Source organism: Lepus europaeus, chromosome 3, assembly GCF_033115175.1.
Source record: "Lepus europaeus isolate LE1 chromosome 3, mLepTim1.pri, whole genome shotgun sequence".
Taxonomy (NCBI): domain Eukaryota; kingdom Metazoa; phylum Chordata; class Mammalia; order Lagomorpha; family Leporidae; genus Lepus; species Lepus europaeus.
In genome coordinates this window covers 22,472,293-22,491,514 of record NC_084829.1, presented here as the reverse complement: position 1 = coordinate 22,491,514, position 19,222 = coordinate 22,472,293, and the positions used below count along the sequence as shown (strand labels likewise).

At 40.3% G+C, this 19,222-nt stretch overlaps 1 protein-coding gene across 1 annotated transcript in view; it reads left to right on the top strand.

Annotated features, from left to right (window-relative positions):
* Positions 1–19,222, top strand: part of CDKAL1 (CDK5 regulatory subunit associated protein 1 like 1) — a 737,125-nt gene that overhangs the window by 11,979 nt on the left and 705,924 nt on the right. Inside the window, exons 2-3 of the mRNA XM_062185315.1 lie at positions 6,714–6,883; positions 8,326–8,438. Coding sequence (XP_062041299.1) covers positions 6,714–6,883; positions 8,326–8,438 — 283 coding nt within the window. The remainder of the gene's footprint in view (positions 1–6,713; positions 6,884–8,325; positions 8,439–19,222) is intronic.

Below are 19,222 nucleotides of genomic sequence, written 5' to 3'. Positions count from 1 at the left end.
AGACGGTAATGATTCAGCAGAGAGGCAGGCAGTTAGTGATGATGAAGGAAAAAGGATTGTTGCTAGAATTTTGTGCTTGGTTGGTCAGGAGAAGGGCTGCTGCTGGTGAGGTGGACGGTTCATTCATTAGTAACTGATTGGAAGGCAAAGCATGTGGGCAAAGAACCATTTCCTAGAGGAAAAAGGAATTTATCTGTGCAGAATGTGGGAGGGTATTTGGAGGTCTGCATCATTCAGGCCTTTTGTTTTAAGTCCTATCATTGCTCAGGAGGGGAAGATCTATGAGAAGTGGATTTCCAGAAAATTCCCAAGATAAATGAGTTTCAAATTTTAATCCATTTCTTTGTAGTCTTTAATAATGCGCACTGTGAATCTCTGAGGAGGCAGGATTTCCCAGGTTTTTCTTTGACTAAAGAAGGATTTTTAAAAAATTGATAGCTAATATTTTAAATAAAACAATCGATTTGGGAGAAACTAACCTGGTTCATTTCAGCTTCCTTAGATTGTCGAGTTGGCTGGGGCTCTTGTATGTTAGAGCTGCCCTAATCAGCTCTTACTAATTGAGCTACAGAGGGAATTTACTGGCTCAATGACTGGACAGAACAGGGCTTCAGGTGTTGGTTGGACCCAGATGCTCAAAAAATGTCAGTCTGGTGCTTTATCTTTCCAGCTCTTACTGGGCTTCATTCCTTAAGTAGGCAGGCAAGGTAGTTGCTAGTGTCCCCAACTTGGCAGTCGTTTAATTTAGCCACTTCAGAGAAAAGAGAAGCCATCTCTTCCATTAGCTCGGGCATAGAAGTCCTCCCAGTGATTCTGATGGGCGGGCTTGTCACAACTGACCCTGAATGTACCTGTGGCCAAGAGCATGGGTTATTGTGTTAGACTTGGGTTCTCTGTCTCATTCCTTTTTTTTTTTCCCCCTCTTAAAAAAGATTTATTTATTTATTTGAAAGGCAGAGATGGAGAGAGAGAGAGCGAGCGAGCGAGGGGGATGGGGAAAGAGAGAGGCAGGCAGACAGATACATTTTATCTGTTGGCTTACTCTCCAAATGGTGGCGAAGGCCCGGCTGGGGCAGGCTGAAGCCAGGAGCTTCTTCCAGGTTTTCCATATGGATGCAGGGGCTCAAGCACTTGGACCATCCTCTGCTGCATTCCCAGGTGCATTAGCAGGGAGCTGGATCAGAAGTAGAGCAGCCAGGACTCAACCTGGTGCCACAGGCGGCGACTTTACCTGCTACGCCACAGCATTGGCCCATCTGTGTCCCATTGCTGTGACTAGCAAAGGGGAGGCCTGAGATTAACAAGCCCAACATGATTACCTGGTATACATACTATTGACAATTTGGGCATTTATTGATTGACATTTGGAGATCTCCCATCCTCTGTTTCAATCCCCAAATGGCAGCAGTGGCTGGGGCTGGGCCAGGCTGAAGCCAGGAGCCAGGAACTTCTTTCTGGTCTCCCACATAGGTAAAGGGGTCTAAGCACTGGGCCATCCTCTTCTGCTTGCTCGGGCACATTAGCAGCGTATTTCTAACCTTTTATTAGCACAATATAAAGCTAGCTGAGATGTGAATACAGATTTGTCTGATTCACAGTGTGTAGTTTGTCATAGTTGTAAAGAATATACTACATGATAAAAATAAGCCTGGTTGGAAGTCACGGTGTTAATTGAATGATGTAAATGGAAAGATTCAGCAAATGAAGAGGAGGAAAATTCATCAGAAAAGTGTGTGGTTGCCTGAAAGAATACAAGGTCTTAATATTGTGGTTCAGGTGATTCAGATGAGAAAGAGTGGTCATGAAGAAGGCAGTAGAGTATGGCACAGGGTGTGCGCTTGGACTCATCAGCATTGCATCCTTGTTTTCCTTTTTGGGCAAATTCCCTTCTCTGTGTTTCTGTTAGCTCATCTTTACAGAGAGGATGATAATACCGCCTACCTCATACCATTGTTGTGAGTGGTTGGTGAGATGACCCTGTAGAGGGCAGGCTTCATTTCTGGAGATTCTGTTAGTAGTAGTACATCTCCAAGTGTATGAGATTCATTTTCCTTTTCCAGGTAGTGTTTTCTGTAATATTTTGTTTTAACATGATTATAGATTCACTTGCCTCCGTGAAAATTATTATTAAGTTGTACACTTTACCTAGGTTTCCTCGTGGTAGCATCTTGCAGAACTGTACATCAGAGAATCACAGGCAGGATGCTGACATTGATGTAGCCATGATACTGAAGATTTCAAAGGATCCTAGATGTTGTCCTTTTACAGTCACACCCACTCTCCTTCCACTTCATCCTCACTCCCTGCCAACCACTCTCCCGTTCTTCCTTTCCTTAACTTTGTTTTCTCAGGTATATTGTATAAATGGGACCACATTGTATGTGACCTCTTGGGGTTGAGTTTATTCACCCAGCATCATTCTCTGGAGATTGTTCCAGGTTATGGCATTCATTTTTATGGCCAAGCAATATTGTAGGGTATGACTGTACCATGTTGTGTTTAACCTTTTACCCTTTTAAGGCCATCTGGGTTGTTTACAGATTTTGGCTACAAAGAAAGCTGCTCTAAACATGTTTTTGTGCAGGTTTTCATGTGAATGTAAGCCTTTATTTCTCTTGAATGACACTCAGGAGTATACTTGCTGGATTCCATGAGTAGCTTTTTAAAGGAAATTCCAAGTTCTCTTCCCAGGTGCCTGTACCATTTTATTTTCCTACCTGGACTGCAGGAATGATTCAGTTTCTTTGCCTCTTTGCCAGCGTTTGGTGTTTCACTAATATTTTTTATTTTGTCCTTTTACGAAAATGAGTTGGGCCCATTGTGTGGGTCTGTTTCTGGATTCTGTGATCTGTGTTTCCATTTCCCGACATTACCACAGTCTGGATTACTATAGTTGTCTAATAAGTCTTAAAATCAGGCAGACCAGGGACTGGTGTTGAGTAGTGGGTTAAGCTGTTTACTTCCTACTCAGCTCCCTGCTAATGCTCCTGGGAAAACAGCAGAGTATAGCCTAAGTACCTGGGTCCCTGCCACCCACTTGGGAGATCTGGATAGTTTCTGGCTCCTGGCTTCAGCCTGGCTTAGCCCCAGCTGTTGCGGCCATTTGGGGAGTTAACGAATGAATAGAGGATCTCTTTCCTGATACTCTCTCTCTCTACCTTTCAAATAAACAGATTTTTTTTTTTTTTAAGATTTGTTTATTTATTTGAAAGGCAGAGTTAGAGGGAGAGATACAGAGAGATGTCTTCCATCTGCTTGTTTACTCTCTACAATGGCCACAATGGCTGGAGTCTGGACAATCTAAAGCCAAGAGTCAGGAGCTTCATCTGAGTCTCCCATGTGGGTGCAGGGGCCCAAGCACTTGGGCTGTCTCCCACTGCTTTCCCAGTCGAGAGCTGGATCACAAGAGGAGCAGCTTGTAGCTTGTACATGAACCAGTGCTGACGCCGCAGGTGGAGTCTTAACCTACTATGCCACAGTGCCAGCCCCCAAGGATAAATATTTTAAAAAAATTGGGCAGGCCAATTCCAATTCCTCCTACTCAATTCTTTTTCTTTTCAAAAAAATTCATGGAAAATGGAGTAAAAACATAAGTGTAAGGATTGGCCTTTGACATGGTGATTAAGTTGCTGATTGGGATGCCTTCATCCCTATTGGATTGTCTGGATTTGAGTCCCAGCTTTGCTACTGATTTCAGCTCCCTACTAATGCACACCATGGGAGGCAGAAGGTCATGGCTCAAGTACTTGGTTCCTTGCTACATGTGGGAAACCATTATTGAGTTCCTGGATCCTGGGTTATTCTGTTTAGTCCAGCCCCCACCATAACGGGCATTTGGGGAGTGAACCAGTGGATGGGAGCTCAATCTATGCATCTTACTGCCTCTCAAATGATTAAATAAGCAGAATTTTTAAAGTTTATTGTGGGGCAGATTTTCTTTGAAATACATGCATAGTACTTTCATAGTATACATTTCGATGAACAGATTTTTTAAAAAAGATTTTTTTGAAAGATGTAATGAGAGTGAGAGAACTTCTATCCACTGGTTCACTCCTGAAATTGCCTCAGTGGTTGAGGTTGCCCAGGTGAAAGCCAGGAGCTAGGAACTCTATTTGGGTTTCTCACATGGGTGGCGGGAACTCAAGTAACCGGGCCATCTTCCTCTGTTTTCTCAGACACATCAGCAGGGAGCTGGATCAGAAGCAGAGTAGCTGGCACTCCAGTGAGGACTCCAGTGGGCACTCCAGTGTGGGATGTGGGTATCCCAAGTGACCACTTAACCCTGTGTGCAACAGTGCCTGCCCCATCCGTGAGCTTTTTGAAGGCCCTCACGTGAATGAATTTCAAACTATGTTGCACTCTAGGTGAGCTTTTGGCACAGTGGTTAAGATGCTGCTTGGGATACCTGCATCCCATATCAGAGTGCTTGATTTGAGTCCCATCTCTGCTTCTAGTTCCAGCTTTCTGTTAATGTACACTCCAGAAGGCAGCAGGTGATGGCTCAAGTATCTGTGTCAGTGCTACCAGCATCAGAGACCCAGATTGAGGACTGGGCTCCTGGATTCAGTCTGGCCTGCCCCTGGCTGTTGCAGGGAGTAATCCAGTGGAAGATGTCTCTTTGTCTCTGTCCACATTTCAAATAAAATAAAAATAGAAATTTTTTTTGAACTGAAAATGAACTCATTTTTAAATTCCATGTTCTCATAAACTTTTTGAAATACTCATATTACCAATCTTTTTTACCTTTCCATGTAAGTTTTAGAACAGTCTTGTTTATATCTATAAAAAGAAATCTCACTAGGATTTTAATGGGAATTGTTTTAGACTTGTGTATAGGATTGGTCTCCACTGAACACAGCAAGACAAGTTGGTTAGTGAGTTGGTTTGAATGTTTAGGGTCCCTTCTTGCCTTGGCTGTGTTGGGGTACCTCATTATGGAGGAGGGGCCAAAGCTCCCTACTTGGCTTTTGTGGCTTGCTTGGGGTGACACTGCAGTTTTCGGTCTGTTTGTGTGTGGCTGGAATAGAATGGTTACTCTCTATAAGTTTTCTGTCATGCTAGGCAGCCTCTTTTTTTTTTTTTTTCTTCTAATTTTTGATGAGAAAGCAAACTTGCTGGAAGCTTTTCTTGTCTGTATCTGTTGGCATTTCTGGATTGCTGGCTTCTTCATCTATGAGTTTGGGATGTGAGTCCCAAGGATCCTAGCCAGTCTGCCGTCTTCTCTCCAGTTTTCAAGATGGTCTTATCTTTGCTTTATGTATAATGCCCCAAGTTTTAGTTGAGCTTTACAGGAGGGATATAGAAGAGTGCGTCTACTTCCCTGAAAGCTATGTTTGAATTAAAAAATTTTTTTTAAATAATTTTGAATATTCAGGAGAGTTGAATAGGATAATGATTACCAATGTATGTATTTTCTATGTTTGAGTTGTAAATGTTTTCCCATATGTGTTAATACATTTTTCTGAAGTGTTTTAATGTATGTTATAGACATAATCACTTTTCATCTGTAAATATTCAACATGTATCTTTAAAAATAAAAGTAAAATTTTTCAGGGCCAATGTCATGGCATAGTGTATTAAGCTGCTGCCCATAATGCTGGCATCCCATACGAGCGCCTGTTCAAGTCCCAGCTGCTGCACTCTGTTCAGCTCTCTGCACATGGAAAAGCAGCAGAAGATGGCTCAGGTGCTTGGGCCTCGGCCACCCTAATGGGAGACCCAGATGGAGTTCTACGTTCCTGACTTCAGCCTGGCACAACCCTGGTCATTGCAGCCATTTGGGGAGTGACCAGTGGATTAAAGATCTCTTTCTCTCTCTGTCTCCTTCCCTCTCTCTCTGTGACTCTGCCTTTCAAATAAACAAATGAATTTTTAAATATAAAATTTGCAAACATAGGGCAATAGTTTGTATTTAGTAATTTATATAAAATCCTCATATTATCTAATAGCCAGTTCGTATTCTGATTTTCCTAATTGTTTACAAAGTGTCTTATAGTTGGCTGGACAGATAAGATCCCAAAAGAACATTAATTGTTAGGCTTTATTTTTGTTAATTGTGTATTTGTCAGGAGAAAGTATTCCTTACTCTACATATTCATGTTGCATAGTTCAGGAACTCAGGTTTGTGACAAACTTCTGAGGATTGCAATCCACGGAAACCTTTATATTCCAATGTCACTTCGAACCCTGAGAGATACCATCTCCTCAAAATCTTTCGTGGGTCCTAATTTCTGTAGAAATATGTGTGTGACTTCTTTCTTGGATCAGCAGACTTAGGGCTGTAGCCTCCAGGGAGCTAGTGAGTGCTCTGACAATATGAAATTGCAGGCCCTGGCCAAGAGGCCCCGCATCTGAGGTTTCATCAAAGCCCTGGAAGGCATGAAAGCTGCTGCCCTCACCACCAAAGTCCTTCCCAGCTTGGAGATGTGTTAGGCTTTTAAGTTTCCTTTAGTCATGAACAATTCTTCTCCTGCTTTTTGCCCCAATGATACTGATCTGTAGAAGGAACAGTTCCAGTAGAATCTTGGAATGTCTCCCTTCAGTAGGGTTTGTCTGTTTTCTTGTATTTCTTTGTCTCCTGCATTTTCTCTAAACTTCAAGTTAGATTTAAAGGCTTAATTAGGTTCAGGTTTGGCAAGAATATTTCATAGGTGATGGTAAGTTAAGCAGATTTCCACAAGCTTATGTATTTATAACTTTTCTCTGTGATAAAGATGCCATCTGCATCCTGTGATGCTCTGCTGGATGACATAGAAGACATTGTGTCACAGGAGGATTCAAAGCCAAAAGACAGGCATTTTTCAAGAAAGCACGTTGTTCCAAAGGTACGAAGGCGAAATGCCCAACAATACTTGGAAGAGGAAAATAGTCCACCAAGTGATAGGTAAGCTTGTTTTCCTGAAATAATATTCAGTTTCATTTCTTAGGAGGGGTTGATACTGCTGACTGTGTTAAACACATTTTTGAAGCCTGTGAGCTTTCATAGCTTTTTCATTTGAATGGTTTTAAATTTGCCAAGGTAATTGCCTACAAAAGAAAAACATGTCAAATTAGATGTTCCTTATAGGCTGGGCTAGGAAAATAGGAGTTTCTTTGATATTATTGTAGTTGGTAGGTAATTCTGTGTTACTTCCAAAGTAAACATTTTACTGGAATTTGTGATTCTTATGAGCCATAGGTGTTTTGGATGTTTGATTTTTCTTAGCAGCCTTTATAAATACTTACAGATCAGCTAAATGCATTGGGCACAAAAAAATTATTGTCCTATTTGTATTACTACAGTAGGCCTCTAGTCACTGAAATTCTAATAAAACATAGGCAGAAAGGATTATGTTTAGTTTTAATAAGCCTATATTTATTTCTCTAGTAAATCATTGGAAGTTTTAATATACTTGATTATTTTGTTTGGAGCATTAAGCTTTTAAAATTCACGAATTTAAAATGTGCTAATGTTTTAATGACTCAAGTCTATCACATTTTTATCCTGAACATGCCTATAATTCCTGTTTATGAATTATTAGGCAATCCAAATTGAAAGGCCTTTTTTTCTCCCTGAAAATAACACATTTTTAGAATTCTTTTTTTATAAGTGTATACTTTTTAGTAATACTGTAGGATAATATAGGTACATGTGTTTTTAATTTGAGAGGCAGAGAATCCAACAGACAGAAGGAGGCAGGGAAGAAAGGAAGCCCCTGTTTGTTGGTTCACTCCTCACGTGTCCACAGTGGCCGTGACTGGGTATGTCTGTATCTGGGAGCTTGGAACTCAGTCTGAATCTCCCACTTGAGTGGCAGGAACCGAGTTATTTGAGCTGTCACTGCTGCCTCCCAGGGTCTATACTGACAGGCAACTGGATTAGGAGCCATTGCCAGGTATCAAATCCAGGTATTTTGACATGGAATGTAGACCTCTTAACTGGTGTCTTAACTACTAGGCTAAATGCCCAGCCCTTAATTTTGTTTAAGTTATTACATCTATATCTGTGAGTTTTAAAGTAGATAAAAATTTCAGCTAATACAGTCTGTGAAGAGATAGGTACCTTTCTAGGAGTTGAACTCAGTGGTAGTATGTAGGTAGCATACATTTAAAATACAATTCAGAGATAAAAGAATTTTTTATGTGGAGTATAATATTTTTTCTTGAATTTAGACTTTGAATTTCTTGAATTTAGACTTTGATGTAAGTTGGTGAATTAATGAATAGCTTGTGGATTGGCTGCAATAAATTTATTTTATGTATAATGTGCTCTGAAATTATTTTTCTGGTTTTTATTTTTAAAATTACTTAGGAAAATTTACTTTTTAAAAATTGATTGTTTAACAGCACTATTCCAGGCATACAGAAAATTTGGATACGGACTTGGGGATGTTCTCACAATAATTCAGATGGGGAATATATGGCTGGACAGCTAGCTGCTTATGGCTATAAAATTACAGGTATGAGATTATCATTTTATTGATTAAATTTCTCAGTTATGTTCTTGGCAATGCACATTATAACTTTGTTGATTAAAGGAAATTTTAGCAAGACATAATGAATTTAAGGCAAAATAATGATAGCTGTTGTTACTGCCTAGATAACCATGGATATCATATTTTTAAAAATTTTAAAAAGCTTTTTAGAAAGATTTACTTATTTATTTCAAAGAGAGAGAAGAAGAGACAGAGATCTTCCATCCTCTGGTTCACTCCTCAGATGGCTACAATGGCCAAGGCTGGGCCAGGCCAAGGCCAGTTACCAAAACCTTTTTCCAGGTCTCTCACATGGATAGCAGAGGCCTGAATACTTGGAACAACTTCTGCTTTTCCCAGGCCATTAGCAGGGGCAGCTGGGTCGGAAGTGGAGCAGCTGGTGGCTTAACCTTCTACACCACAATACCAACCCTTAAATGTTTTTTTTATTTTGAAATAAGTCTGGACTTTAAGAGAAGTAGTAAAATTACAATTTATGTTTCCTTTGCCAAGCTTCTCCTAATATTAACATCTTATGTCATTTTGATATAATTAATAAAGAAATTAATGTTAGTGTGATACTGTTACTTATAGATTTTAGGTAGTTTTACCAGTTTTCTCGTGACCTTTTTTCTGTAGCAGAATCCTGCAGAGGGTCTCAGCTAGGAGTGAGTGTCCTGTCTCTCTGGTCTCTCCCAGTCTGTGACAGTTCTTCAGTTTTTCCTCCTGTCTTCTCTGACCTTGATGCTTCAGGAGAGAACTGGTTCATTGTGTGTGGGATGTCCTGCAACTTCGGCTGTCTGCTTATTTTTCATGATTAGAATGAAATTATGTATTTTTGCCAAGAAGAGCCCAGAAATAATATTAAATTGAAAATCTGAAATTCAGAATGCTTCAAAATCTAGAACTTTGAATAGCTGACTTGGCACTATGAGTGGAAAATTTTACACCATAAACCTTTATTTCATGCACAAAAGTATTTTTAAAATTGTGTGAAATTACCTTCAGTTTATATTATAAGTGAATTTCATGTTTAGACTTAGGTCTCATCCGCAAGATATCTTATTATATGAATGCAAATAATCCCCAAATCCCAACTTGGAAGCATTTTAATCGGGGATACTTAATCTGTAAATGCTTTTCAACTCATCATACCAGGGGGTTGTGATGTCCTTGTGTCCTATTATTGGCATACTAACTGTGGCTGCTGGATTTCTCACCAGGAGTGCTACTGTTTCTCTCATTATGGTTAAGAAGTACCTTGTTTCTCCTCTACCTTCAGCCTACTAATTATGGTATTCTGTGGAATAGTTATAACTATATATAAATATAGTGTTTGCTTAATGTTGATTTTCTGTTTTCTTCATTTTATTTTTCAAATACTTATTGGAGAGGGAGGGGAGGAAGAAGAAGGAGGGGAGAAAGTGAGTGAGTTCCTGTCCATTGGTTCATTAATGCCACAATGGCCTGGTTGGGCCCGGGAAGCTGGGAACTAGGAACTCAACCCAGTTCTCCCATGCAAGTGGCAGGAACCGAATTACTTTAGCTATCACCATTGCCTCCGAGGGTCTGCATTGACAAGAAATTGAAATCAGGGGCTGGAGCTGGGAATTGAACCTAGGTAGTCCAATGTGGGATGTAGGTGTTGACTGGTATTTTAACCACTAGGTTAAACACTGACCCCTCCTCTTTCATTTGTATTTATTAATTGGAGTTCTGTAAAGTAGAGCTATCCTTTCATGCCCTTTTTAATTGTTTATATCAGTCAAGACTCATGGGATATAATTTGTTTTCTCTACTAACTTTCTGAATTACCCTCCTATAGGCCCAAGAAATACTAACAATAATAGAAAGAAATCTCTGTAGATTTATATTTAGATTACATGTATGATTTCTAAATGACCTATGCCTTTATTATAGAGTAAGGATTTATAAAACTGTTTTGCTTAATAATTTGTCATGATTTTGTTAATCAAATATAGACCTAAATATTGAATATATGATTTAGATAAAATGAGTGTATAGATTATATATAATGTATACAAAGATTATTGAAATCTGTATACAGAGACATTAAAACTAGTTCCCAAATATCAGTTGTGATTATTTTTTACTGTTTGGGGAAGAAAGATTATGTAGGTATATAATTGAAATTGCTGCTTTTAACCATGTGAATCCAGGATATAATTATTTGGTAGTGTAAAACGTCAGCAAGGCTTAGAACAGCTACCTGTTGTTCATGGCTTCTTTTCAAGCCCTTTTTATTTTGGGGAAAAAGTTCATAACTTAAACTATTATAAAATAGTGGCTTCTTGCCTCTCATTCCAAAGAACAAAGCCTACTGAGGAAAATGATGTCAGCCTCTGAAACTCAGAACAGTTGTATCATGGACGCCTGGCTGCGTGATATAGTTAAATTAGTGTCATGGGAAGCAATTCAAATTCTCTGTGGGTCTTTGTGTTTTTGAACAAATATGACTTGAGTGCATTTTTTTAAAAAAGATTTATTTATTTATTTGAAAGTGAGAGTTACACAGAGGAGAGGTAGAGGTAGAGGTAGAGGTAGAGGTAGAGGTAGAGGTAGAGGTAGAGGTAGAGGTAGAGGTAGAGAGAGAGAGAGAGAGAGAGAGAGAGGAGCGTCTTCCATCCGATGGTGCACTCTCCAGTTGGCCGCAATGGCCAGAGCTGTGCTGATCCAAAGCCAGGAGCCAGGAGCTTCTTCCTGGTCTCCCATGCGGGTGCAGGGGGCCAAGGACTTGGGGGCCATATTCTACTGGTTTCCCAGCACACAGCTGGATGGGAAGAGGAGCAGCCGGGACTAGAACTGGTGCCCGTATGGGATGCCGGCACTTCAAGCCAGGGCATTAACCCGCTGTGCCACAGTGCCGGCCCCATTGAGTGCATTCTTTAAGCAATTTCTGGTGTCTAATTTTTTTTTCCTCTGTAATGTTTAGATTATTGTTTCTAGATTATTTCCTTTGGACAGGCTGGTAAATTATTATTTTAAAAGATGTATTCATTTTATTTGAAAGAGAATGAGACAGACATCTTCCATCCTCTGGTTCACTCCCCAGATGGCCACGATAGTTGGGGCTGGGCCAGGCTGAAGCCAGGAGCTTCATCTGGGTCTCCCATGTGGGTACAGGGGCCCAGGAACTTGGACCATCTTCTACTGCTTTCTCAGAGGCATTAGCAGGAAGCTGGTTTGGAGATGGAGCAGCTGGGACGTGAACTGGCACCTATATGGAAGGCTGGTTTTGCAGGCAGAGGCTTTACCCACTACACCACAGTATCAGGCCCTGGTAAATTTTTTTTTTGTGTCCACACTTGTGACCAATATTCCTGTCTTAGGAATATATTCAGTGTTAGAAATGGCCATAGGTCATTTGAAGCCAAATCTGGTGAATAAGGCATGTGACACCAGATTAACTGATGCTGTTTTAGTTAAGGCATTTTTGTTGATCTCAGTTGATTCTGAAAATGGTATTAAAAGAGCAGCAGTGATTCTTACAGTTTTGGGTCTCTTTAGAATCTCACCCATTACACAGTTTGATCAAAGAATTGGTGACTACTACCTAGGCCAGTAGTGGAATAAAGATTTGTTTTCCAGGGTGACCACTCCAAGATGACCACTTTAGGGACAGTCCTTCTATAGGTAGGGCTATAATGTGTTTACTTTGTTGTAGCACCTGCTGTGAATAAGTGTGTGCTTTTTTATTAGTGGAAGAAAGACCAACTTGGCAATTGATTGTGAGCTCTAGTTCATAAACATAGGAGAATAGTGTGTGTTATGGATATGAAAGATTTGTGGACAAGTTATGTAAGTCAAATTGGTGAGTTTGTTTGACCACAGTTTTAGAGAAATCATTTAAAAATTGCAAGGCTGTGGAAGTTCCTTGATAGTTTCTTTGGGCATCTGTATATAATTTATTCAGCAAACATTCTTTGAACATGCTGTGTGTTACAGGATAGGTGGTGTGAAGATAAGAAAATGAGCTAGCCATGGACTCCAGCAGATAAGAAATTAATTTTTTTTGGCAAAGGCAAAGTCTTTAATTTCTGTGTTAAATCTTAGACATTTTGGTAAATACTCAAGCTTGTAATGTGTTCTTTCATTAGGTGGGACCTGCTTTGTATAAAGAACTTCTACAATTTGTATTTTAGAAATTCTCTGTGGTAATGTCAAGTCAGAACATAGCATTGTATGTTTGAGTTAAGGAAATGAACACATCTTTCCAGAAAGAAACACTGATTTGTTTGATGTCAGGAGTAGTATTACAGTTGAATGGCTGAAGTGTATGGCATACTCAGTCTTCAAAAAGTTCATGGAAAATGTGTATTATGAAAAAACTGCATGAAATCCACATTTTTTCACTAAAATAAACTTTTAAAAATTGTTTTTCTATAAATATTTTGAAGTATCCTTTATTTTTCCTAGTCCAGACATTTAATCTTCAGTGGCTTTAAATTTCTATGACGGAAATTGCTGGGCTGTATTAGATTTTTATATGGGACTTTTGCATAATGAATACATCCAAGAAACACATTGGTCAGCAGAATTTGAAGGATACTGAAGCTACGCTTTTGTGTTTGGACTTGGATTTAGGAAAATTCATGTTTGTTGCACATGACTCAAGTATGAATATGCATAAAGTTTCTTTAAAAAAAACCTTTGCTTTCAAATTTGTTTTCTTAAGCTGATGGTTATAACATTTCACATTAGTACATTGAGTTTGCCTACATAATAAAATACACGAGATCTAGAGTAGATTAATTCCCTGAAAAACTGAAAAGGCAGTAGATCTCAACTTCTGTAATTTACAGCTAAGTGGAAAGTGTATCTTATGCTCCCCTTAAGGGACACAACACTTTGGGCAGACTAGTTCTAAGTGAAATCAGGATTTTTGTACTCGTGTTTAAGAAGAGCTGAATTGGTTAAAAGCCTACTGTATTTTAGCATTTAATGTGTGTTCTTGCAAGGATCAAATGAAGTAACTGCGGTATGAGGTTACTGCATTTTTTAAACTGAGATTGTGACTGGGAGAAGGGAGAAGAATGACCTACACAACTTATGCTGGTTAACGTGTGCTGGAGCTGACGTCAGCACAGCCTCACCTCTGCGCTGTGCTATCTGGTCACTCAAAGGTAATGTTTTATTTATTTATTTAAAATTTGTCTGTTCATTTTGTTTGAAAGGCAAAGGGAGATCTTCTATGCACTGTTTGCTCCACAAATGCTCACAGCAGCCAGGGCTGATCCAAGCCAAAGCCAGGATCTCAGAACTCCATCTAAGTCTCCTGTGCGGTGGCCGGCGCCGTGGCTCAACAGGCTAATCCTCCGCCTTGCGGCGCCGGCACACCGGGTTCTAGTCCCGGTCGGGGCACCGATCCTGTCCTGGTTACCCCTCTTCCAGGCCAGCTCTCTGCTGTGGCCAGGGAGTGCAGTGGAGGATGGCCCAAGTGCTTGGGCTCTGCACCCCATGGGAGACCAGGAGAAGCACCTGGCTCCTGCCATCGGAACAGCGCGGGGCGCCGGCCGCAGCGCGCTACCGCGGCGGCCATTGGAGGGTGAACCAACGGCAAAAGGAAGACCTTTCTCTCTATCTCTCTCTCACTGTCCACTCTGCCTGTCAAAAAAAAAAAAAAAAAAAAAAGTCTCCTGTGCGGATGTCAGGGATACAAATGCTTGAGCCGTCACCTCTTGCCTCCCAGGGTGCACACTGGCAGAAGCTGGAATTGGAAGCAGAGTAATGAGGACTTGAGTCAGACTCTTTGATATGGGATGCAGGTGTCCCAAGGGGCAACTTGAACTGCTGCACCAAACACCTACCCCTCTTTTTAAAAAACAAAACTTTTTATTTATTTGTAAATCTCACACACACACACACACACAGTGAAAGAACTTCTGGTTCTGCCGATTTACTCTCCAGATGTCTACAATAGTCAAGATTGGGTCAGGCAAAAGGAACTCAAACTGGGTTTTCCACATGCGTGGCACTGACCCGAGTCATTGAGCCATCACAAGCTGCCTACCCGGGTGCCCATTAGCAGGAAGCTGGAGTCAGAGCCGAGCTGGCACTTGAACACAGGCTGTCCAGTGAGGGATGTGGGGATTCCGGGTGGCGTCTCAACTGCACTGCCAAACACCTGCCCCAAAGTTTTAAAGGTAGTTCAGTAAGCCCATTTATTGATACTAATAATGCTAATAGCTTTAGGTAGAGTAGTTGTTGCTGTCTGACATTGCACGTGTGACTCCTCTTGGAAGCCACCCCTTTTTTTGACGAGAGGAAGACAACTTCATACCACTGCAAGCAAGCAAAAACTGGGTAATGATAAGAAAAATAATCACTCAACACAACTAAACATCTCATTATAAATACTTAGTATGAACACAGTTTAAGTCAGAAAGCTAAATGTCAAGGTATTTTAAAAGTCTCTTAATAGTCTTTTTTTTTTTTTAAGATTTATTTTATTTATTTGAAAAATAGTGTTACAGAGAGAGGTAGAGCCAGAGAGTGAGAGAGGTCTCTCTGCTAGTTCACTCCCCAAATGACCGCAATAGCCAGAGCTGAGCTGTCCGGAGCCAGGAGCTTCCTCTGGGTCTCCCACGTGGGTGCAGGGGCCCAAGGACTTGGGCCATCTTCTACTGCTTTCCCAGGCCATAGTAGAGAGCTGGATCAGAAGAGGAGCAGCTGGGACATGAACTGGCGCCCATATGGGATGCTGGCGCTGCAGGCCAGGGCTTTACCCCTCTGTGCCACAGCGCCAGCCCCTAAATAATGTCTTTGTTCTGCCTTTATCTTCAGGTACAAGCTAATTTTATGAATTTTTTTAGAATCTGTATACCCTACGTGTTGGGAAACTAGTTGCCTCAAGCTCATTATGTAGAAGTACTTCCTTAACCTGCCAGTAATTCATTCTCATGTTTCCTTCCTTCCACAGAAGTGGAAAATTTGTTGCAATTAGGTTATTTGTATGAGTTAAAGTTATTATTCATGAGTCTTAATGTTTTTGTAATCATTTTGCCAGTGCCACAAATATTTCATACAGAGTAGAGAATTTGATCCAAAGTTGGTTTTGCATGGGAGTAGAAGAATTATTTCTCAGGGAGTGTCTCGCAACGAACTACAAGTGAGGTTCCAGTGGTGGCAGGGATGGCAGTGGTGATCGGTCCCTGAGCTGTGTCCTTTCTCCGCATTCTCTCCACGGGGCCTGATTTTCAAGGAGGGAGAAGTCTCAGAGGGGTAACTTCTCTACTTTTTATGTGCCCAGACTCAAAATAATTGACAATGTAGAGATCTGGGGGGAGAACATAATTTGGAGATCCCTAAATGCAAAATGAGAACTCTAGGCATGTAGCATCACGGGGTGCAAACAGCAGCCAGATGGCCTCTTTTTTTTTTTCCCCATCAAACTTTTGATTAGTGTGTAATACTTGTACAACAAGACAAGCATCCAGGACTTGAGCTGGCTCCTGGCTATGGGATACTGGCATCACAAACAGGGTTTCAACCTGCTGTGCCACAGTGCCAGCCCCAGCCTCCATTTATTTGGGGAAGCCTAGGGATGATGATGTTGCAGAGCTTATTGGCATATTGCTACCAGTGTTTTTCCTAAAAATTTTGCATGTGTAACCGTTTTAGGTATAAGATCTTGCAAGGAAGTGATCTTTAGACTAGTCCAAGATGACTGAGAAATGGGGGGAAAATGGCATTTCATAGCATAAGGAATCATGTTATGCCTTCCATTATACAAAGTGAATGGAATTCTGTATTCAAGTTCCTATAATTGCAGCTCTCTGTTGAAAAATGGTTTCAGGTTTTACAGTGTTTTAGTGGAATGCAACATTTCATAAAGCATTTCGATACACTTTAAAAGGGTGTTTAAGGCTCCTCGTTACTGTGCTATAAAACAGGATGCATGATGGTGTAATGAGTTTTCTGATTTCTGCCTTCTAGTTTTACTTTCTTCTTTAAATTGAGCACAGAAATATTTAGTTTCTGTTGTTTGTCACCTATGGGCCCAGAAATTTCCTCCTTTTTTTTTTTTTGCCATTTTGTGAAACTACTAAGTGGCATTGGTTTAAATCCTGTGCCACATTATGTGCTATCTAAACCAATTAGTGTCAGCCTTTTTTTTTTTTTTTCAAACCTAAGCAGGACTTGCATTTTCTTGATGTTCGAGGGTAGACTTGTGCGGTTGATTAAAATTCTTCCTGTTTTTAAGGGATGAAGAGAAACTATAGTTTACCCTTGTGAATTCTAAAATGCTTTAGGGCTTCAGGTCCTAATTTCTCTTAGCTTGTTGCGTCCAGAGTGCAAGCCCATAGTTAACAGCTCTTGATTTAATTACATTATTTTGATAAAGTTTTCTCAGTTTTCACACTAACCAAGATGTGGGAAGAATTCATCTGTTTTCAGGTCTGCTTTTGTGAACTGGGTCATTTTTCATCCCGTTCCACTTCTGGCTTGGCCTTTTTCGGGTCACCTAAGCTTCTTGTTGGCATGTTTTCTACCTTATATTAAATTTTTGTGATTAAACCATGGGGGAATCCTAGACTGTTAAGATGGGTAATCTTTTCAGAACCGCTGGCATTCTGGTGTTGAGCTTGAAAGTATTTTTCACTTTTAGTCTTTTAGAGTTTTAAGGAAATAAATCAACATATATCCAGAGGTTTTTCAGTAATCTGACATTTGCTTTATTGGTTAATAATCAAATTTACCCTTGGAGATTTTGTAAAACATTTCCCCCCACTTTATTAATTAAAAATATAAATTCATTTGTTTTATAATCCATTGTACAAAAATTGCACTTATCTTTGGGGTATGTTTATATAAACATTATGTAGGGTATGACATTTCTATACTTGTATTTACTGTGTACTGTCCAATCAGGTTAAACACATCTATCTCCATGGTGGGAACATTTGAAATCCTTTCTTAATTTTTTAAAAAGAAATAGATATGTCACGCTAGTATACAGTAGAATACCAGAGATTTTTTAAATAAAACATTTTGTGTGATCATTCATTTAGAAATAGCCTGTGTTTAAATTTTTTCTTTTTTAAGAAAATGAGCACATGATGAATTACCATGAAAGCTTTATTTAAAAATCTATATTTGGTATTATCGTCTTTAGGTTTTTTGGGAAAAAACCCTCGTGAGATGTTAACAATTGAACACGTAAAATACCGTTGGCTCATTTTGGCCTTCAATTTAAAAATGTAAATGGGTTTGAAGACATGGTGTAGTTTTAGCTCTTGGACAACAGATGGCAGTATTGCATCACATGATCCCAGCAGCTACATAGACTGTTATGTATGAAAAGTGAATTGCGTGTCACAAATGTTCTCATAAAATTATTAGGAGTCTTTAAATTAGTTAACACTTTATTTTTTCTGGTTCATTGATTTTTTTCCCTGAACTTTTAAGCAGTATTTATGTAAGAATCGGGCAAAATTGACCTTTTAGAGACAGTGCGATTCTGTGCCGACAGCTGTTGGCCTGGGGTGTACATGCTGGTGACCAGCTGTGGGATTCCGTCACTGGCTTACTGCCCTATTTCCCTGACTCCGCTGGTCCTGGGACCCTTTGTCCATAGAAGCACAGTAAGGTGGGAGCTCTTTAAACTGAGGACGAATGTTTCTTACCTTCCCTACTGCACTGCCTTCACACTTAGTAAAAACTAACCCCCGCCCAGGATGCAACTCAAGCCGCTTATGAATGCTCAGATCTGTGAATACAGAGTAAGGCTAATGAGGCTTTATATTTAAACAGAATGGAGCAATGGGTGCCTTTTAAAATGTCTCTCCTGTTTCCTGGTAGCGACTCTGGTCTGCCGGCTCGGTTATGGGGGAAAGGATTTCAGATGTCTGGGCGTGTGCGTGCACTTTCCTTCGCCTCTTCCTTTGTTGTGAATTGGTGGCCTTCAAATTGGTGACGAGTTTGGGAGGGCTTTTGTATCATGGTGCCTGTGCAGATCCAGAAGTATCATATTTACGGTGATTTAAGGCTGCCTTGTGTGGTAATTGCGAATCCTTACTCCTCGTGTGAGCTGAAGCCCCCTTTGCCCTCAGCCCGCCGACTTCCGCAGGCAGGAGGACTGAGAATGACCACACAGCTAATTCCTGTCCTAGTGTAGTTAATCTGTTTTACGTTGTCGTTCCTATGGTGGGTGAGGTCCTTGTCTTCTCTTTACCTCTCACGTCTCAGAGGCAGGATGGCTTGGTGATGAAGAGAGGCGGTAGCCGGCTATTGAATTAGGTCAGACTGAAGCCAGCCACTGCTGTCTAGGAACTAGCTGGCAATGTCTCCGTGTCCTCAGTCACTGCAGATGACGACAGTGGTTCTTTCTGAGGACTAAGTGAGCCAGTGCGTGTAGAATGTTCCAAACGTGTTTGGTGCTGTCGTCATCAAGTATAGTACATGGCCTAAAAGAAGAATTCAAGTGTGTGTTGTGTATATTATTGAGCAAGTAAAAACAATGTTTTTGAAATAATGATATAGAAGTAATTTTATTCTTTGTATTTTTCAGGCAGAACAAAAAATATTAAGTAAATTCTAAAGGTTCAGTAAATGTATGTGTGTGGGGAGGGGGGCTTGTGGGGTTTCCAGTAGAATCCTCTTGAGCTGGGTGTTGGGCTCAGTCTGCATGGTCTTGTCATGTCTTGGCAAAGATCCTTATACTATCACTTTCCTGACATGGACACGGCAAATTATATTGAATCAGAAATCTAATTTAATCCCTTTTTATTAGATTGGAAGCAGTAATT